The sequence below is a fragment of the Argentina silus genome, assembly GCF_951799395.1.
Source record: "Argentina silus genome assembly, chromosome: 16".
NCBI classification, from domain to species: Eukaryota; Metazoa; Chordata; class Actinopteri; order Argentiniformes; family Argentinidae; genus Argentina; species Argentina silus.
This window is the reverse complement of record NC_139670.1, coordinates 3,702,483-3,707,482: the sequence shown is the minus strand read 5'-3', so window position 1 is coordinate 3,707,482 and position 5,000 is coordinate 3,702,483. Positions and strand designations below refer to the sequence as shown.

At 48.3% G+C, this 5,000-nt stretch overlaps 1 protein-coding gene across 2 annotated transcripts in view; it reads left to right on the top strand.

Moving 5' to 3' along the window:
- Positions 1-5,000, top strand: part of tanc2b (tetratricopeptide repeat, ankyrin repeat and coiled-coil containing 2b) — a gene marked incomplete at its 3' end in the record, with an annotated part of 22,315 nt that overhangs the window by 3,573 nt on the left and 13,742 nt on the right. Inside the window, exons 2-7 of one of the 2 annotated variants that reach the window (XM_083687967.1) lie at positions 367-402; positions 1,216-1,497; positions 1,750-1,874; positions 3,284-3,515; positions 3,837-4,006; positions 4,278-4,556. In XM_083687967.1, coding sequence (XP_083544093.1) covers positions 367-402; positions 1,216-1,497; positions 1,750-1,874; positions 3,284-3,515; positions 3,837-4,006; positions 4,278-4,556 — 1,124 coding nt within the window. Of the gene's footprint in view, positions 1-366; positions 403-936; positions 1,498-1,749; positions 1,875-3,283; positions 3,516-3,836; positions 4,007-4,277; positions 4,557-5,000 lie in introns of those variants that run through there. The other variant, XM_083687966.1, reaches the window with a different exon arrangement.

Sequence of the window (5,000 nt, the reverse complement as noted above, 5' to 3'; positions counted from 1 at the left end):
CCTCTGATTTCTACCTCCACCGGCCTCCCCTGGTGTACGCCTTTGCTTAGCCCCATCGGCTGCCCTAGGACACAGTAGCGGTACAGAGCCGCTGACAGTGTGGTCCGTTGAACGCAGGGCTAATCTGTGTGTCTGCGTGTGATGGGAGCTGATGGATCAACTGTGCACCTTGCTCTGTTCGCTAGCTAGCTAGCATACTGCACTCTGCTGCCAGATTCCATTCTGCCCTCACTGTCTCTGTCCACTGCTGTTCTCTCAATGCCCTCTCTCTTCTCTCCCTCTCCTCTCTCTCTCTCCTCTCCCTCTCTCTCTCTCTCTCTCTCTCTCTCTCGCTCTCTCTCTGCTTGTCTATTCTGTTTGTCTCAGCTTCAGCTAACACCCATGCTTGGCAGTCCCAGTCACGTAAGTCACTTTTAACTGGTTACATCTCTCTACAATGTCTCTCTCCATGTATCCTCACTGCTTAGCTTGTGAGTGACTGTGCACGTACAGTACCAGTCAAATGTTTGGACACACTTTCTCATTCAATAGTTTTTCTTTATTTTTATTATTTTCTACATTGTGGATTAATATTGAAGACATCAAAACTATGAAGGGACACATATGGAATTATGTAGTAAACAAAAAAGTGTTAAGGAACCAGAATATGTTTTATATTTTAGATTCTTCAAAGTAGCCACCTTTTGTTTTGATGACAGCTTTGCACACACTTGGCAAGTTTGTGTCCAAACTTTTGGCTGGTACTGTATGCTGTCAGAGGTAGTGTTTTAGTCTCCACAGCCACCTCTTTACACTGGTCATTGATATTCAAAGAAAAACAATGTCAACTTTCCAGACTTACAGTCTTCTAGTCCAAACACAGTTGTTCACATCCATTTGTTTTGTTTTAATGTTACACTTATTCAGCTGAAGAGATGCCCAGCCTTTGATGAACATTGTCAAACGACTCCCCCTAGTGATAGCAGCACACACAGGAGAAAAATAAATCCATATATAGCAGACATGTTTGGATTAAACAAACACACGTAGTCTGATTGTGTTTTTGTTGATCCTCATTACCACCTATTGGATTGCATTAGGGGGCACCATGATAACACAACAGTGTGTAGAAGAGTATGGACACACTTAACTGTATGTCTGTGTTTGTATATACTGTAGGCCTAACTATACACCTCCCCCACTCCCCCCCCCCCCCCCCCCTTCCTCCCCCCCCAGTGCGTTTCGCCCCCTACCGGCCTGCGGACATCGCCCTGAAGCCCCTGCTCTTCGAGGTGCCCAGCATCACCATGGACTCTGTCTTCACCGGGCGAGACTGGCTGTTCCAGGAGGTGGACGCCCAGCTGAACAGCGCCAACACGGGCACCAACCGTGGCGTGGTGGTGGTGGGCAACATCGGCTACGGCAAGACGGCCATCATCTCCCGCCTGGTGGCGCTCAGTTGCCACGGCACCCGCATGAGGCAGATCGCCTCGGACAGTCCGCAGGCCTCGCCCAAACGTAGGTGGCATCACCTGACACGCAGGTTACACCTGCCTCGCCCAAATATGGGCATCAGCTCAGATACACACAGAGTGCATACAGTATGTGTTGCTTACCACGATGCTAATAAGATTAGCATGGTGCTACAATGAACACACTCTTTACTGCTCTGTTGTGTGTGTGTGTGTGTGTGTGTGTGCGTGCGTGTGTGTGTGTGTGTGTGTGTGTGTGTGTGTGTGTGTGTGTGTGTGTGTGTGTGCCCTCCTCCAGATGGAGAGGGGCTCCCCCTCACCCAGCCCCAGCCCTCCCACGGCACGCTGGGGGGAGGCAGCTGTCCTGGGACCCCCGAGATGAGGCGTCGCCAGGAGGAGGCCATGAGGAGACTGGCGTCTCAGGTACACACACACACACACACACACGCATGCACGCACACACACACGCATGCACGCACACACACACACACACACGCACACACACACACACACACACACACGAATAAATACTGCTTGACTTTCTGAATGCTAAAACTGTTTGATGTGTGTAAGCCTTTCACGGTGTGTAAGCATCACCACAGCGCTCGTGCCTGGCCCCTCTCTCCCCTCTACCCGTCCCTCCCCTCCCTTCTCCTCCCCCTCGTCTCTCTCCCCCGTCTCTCCCTCGTCCCCAAACCCCAGCCTGCTGCATTATGCAGATGTGTTTAAAAAAGAAAAAACAACTTTGCCAGGGAGCCTTATGAAATATTTATCCCTGCAGAAAGCCATTTCCCTGCCAAGCTATTAGATCTTGTTAACTCCATGCATTAATAATTGAGCTAACTTGCCTTCTTTTTTTTCTTCTCTCTCTCCCTTTGTTTTCCCTTTATTCCTCTGTGACGGAGAAATTAGCATTCTATGATATTTGTTGTATTTTTTGTTCTGTCCCTGCTGATGCCCTGCGTAACCATGGCACCGCCACCTCTCTGTCTGATCTACCAATCCCAGGGCTCCTCTCGCCCGCTGGCGCTTTCTAATTGGCTCACCTTATCCTGTCTTTCATGCCCTGAGTGTTGCTCCCGGCTATGCCGTGCTAAGATAACCAATCATGTCTACACACAAACAAAGTTTGTTTTGTTATTTCGTATTGTGGTGATGGTTTAACTTTTGACTCCTTTGGGTCGCGGTGTTTTTTTAAATGTTATACACGCTGATTCGCATTCTCTCGACTCGGCAGTGAGGAACACTGAATTATTCATGATGAAAGTGTAAAGCAAAGTGTTATGTTTCATTACACCGCAATCATCCACCATGAAGAAGTTGACTCAGTCCCAAATGAGTTGTAGCGATGCGGCTTATAAAACTAGATTTCAGTTGAAATCACACAGGAAACACTATATTGTATTAACAGTCGTCTTCAATGAAAGACAGTATTATTACGAGAACTTGGTCAGATAGACATACTTTCAAATAGTTATGCTGTGCTTCATTTAGTTTGCTTGCCACAAAGGAACCATTGGAATTGCTAAACCCCAAATGCTAAATCAATCAAATACGTTAACCCACCAACTGCCAAAGAATTCCGGAACTCTCACCACCTAGAGTGTTCCAAGTGTTCTATGTGGTGTTTACCTAGCAACAATACTTTGATTGGCTGCAAAATGAAGCATCATAATTTATAGGATTTTTGGCGAACAAAGTCACCCTTGGCACTCTAGAATGTTGACAATTTGGGCGACTTTATTCACCCTCGGCACTGAATGAGTTAAAGAATTTGCCGTATCATACTTGCCCCTAGTCTGACCTCCCCCACCTCTCTCTATCGCCCCCAGGTGGTGGCGTACCACTACTGCCAGGCGGACAATGCCTACACGTGCCTGGTGCCGGAGTTCGTCCACAACGTGGCGGCGTTGCTGTGTCGCTCGCCCCAGCTCATCGCCTACCGGGAACAGCTGCTGAGGGAGCCGCACCTACAGAGCATGCTCAGTCTGCGCTCCTGCGTCCAGGACCCCCTGGCCTCCTTCAGGAGAGGGGTCCTAGAGCCCCTGGATGCGCTCTACAGAGGTCAGTACGATGGGGTCAAAGGTTAACTCTAGAGCCTCTGGATGCACTCTCCAAAGGTGATATCATGTACACTGATGAGTGGTGATCGTACACATAAATGATGCTATGAACATGGTCCTTGCATGACTCTTGATGAGTCATAAATCGTACACATGTAACCCCACTGATGCACTAAATAAAGGTCCAAGCACATTAGGTAGAACATTCAAAGTCCTATATTGATAAGCTCCACCAAGAGACCCAACAAAACCCAAAATGGATGACACCTGTAATGTATTTTTTTGGTTTATACTGACCCTCTGCTTTGCCTGTGTGTCCCAGAGAGGAAGATCACCTCTGAAGATGACCTCATCATCCTCATCGACGGCCTAAACGAGGCAGAGTTCCACAAGCCTGACTACGGTGACACCATCGTCTCCTTCCTCAGTAAAACCATCAACAAGTTCCCTCCTTGGATTAAACTGGTGGTCACTGTCAGGACCACCCTGCAGGTAGGACAACACCCATTTACCTCCAACAAGAGTGTGTGGTCAATCAAACACATTGAGTTATTCATTATAGTTGTTATGTTATTCATAAGAGAGCCAACGTCTTTTGAGGTAGAGATTATCAGTTGATCGTCATCAGAGGACAATCCTAAAATGTTCAGGCAGAAAACAGACGCTCCCGCTGCTCCTCCCCTAATCTCTCATTTTTTGTCTCTGACTCTTTTCGTTTACTTCCACACCCTCATCCTCCCATCCTTCTTCTCTTCCCCCCCAGGACATCACCAAGCTGCTCCCGTTCCACCGTATCTCTCTGGACGGTTTGGAGGACAACGAGGCCATCGACCAGGACCTGCAGGGGTACATCCTCCACCGCATCCACAGCAGCCCGGAGATCCAGAACAACATCTCCCTCAACGGCAAGATGGACAACACCACCTTCGGCAAGCTCAGCACTCACCTCAAGGCCCTCAGCCAGGGCTCCTACCTGTACCTCAAGCTCACCTTCGACCTCATCGAGAAGGGCTATCTGGTCCTCAAGAGCTCCAGCTACAAGGTAATGTATACACCGTCCCGTCCCTTCTCTAGCTTCCCTGGCTAATTGATACGAGCCACTCCTCATCTGTCTGTTGTGATAGCAGATGTGTAGTACAGAAACAGTTCTGATGCAGAATGACTGGCTACTCACTATATTGTTACTTTATGATATTGTACCATTGACTTATTGATTGTTGTTGTACGAGGAGCTGGATTCAAAAAGCATTTCACTATATCACTTATGACTGTATGCGATGTACGTGACCAATAAAACGGGATTTGATTTGATATGTGGGTGCTACATATTGACCGTGGACGATGGGACTCTCCCTTTCTACTCCCTTACAATATAAAGCTCTATTAGCACCTGGAAAAGGGGTTTCTGGGGGCGCTTAGTGGCGTAGCACACTAATGAGCTTACCACGTAATCGCAAGGTTCCTGGTTCGATTCCGACCCTCGACC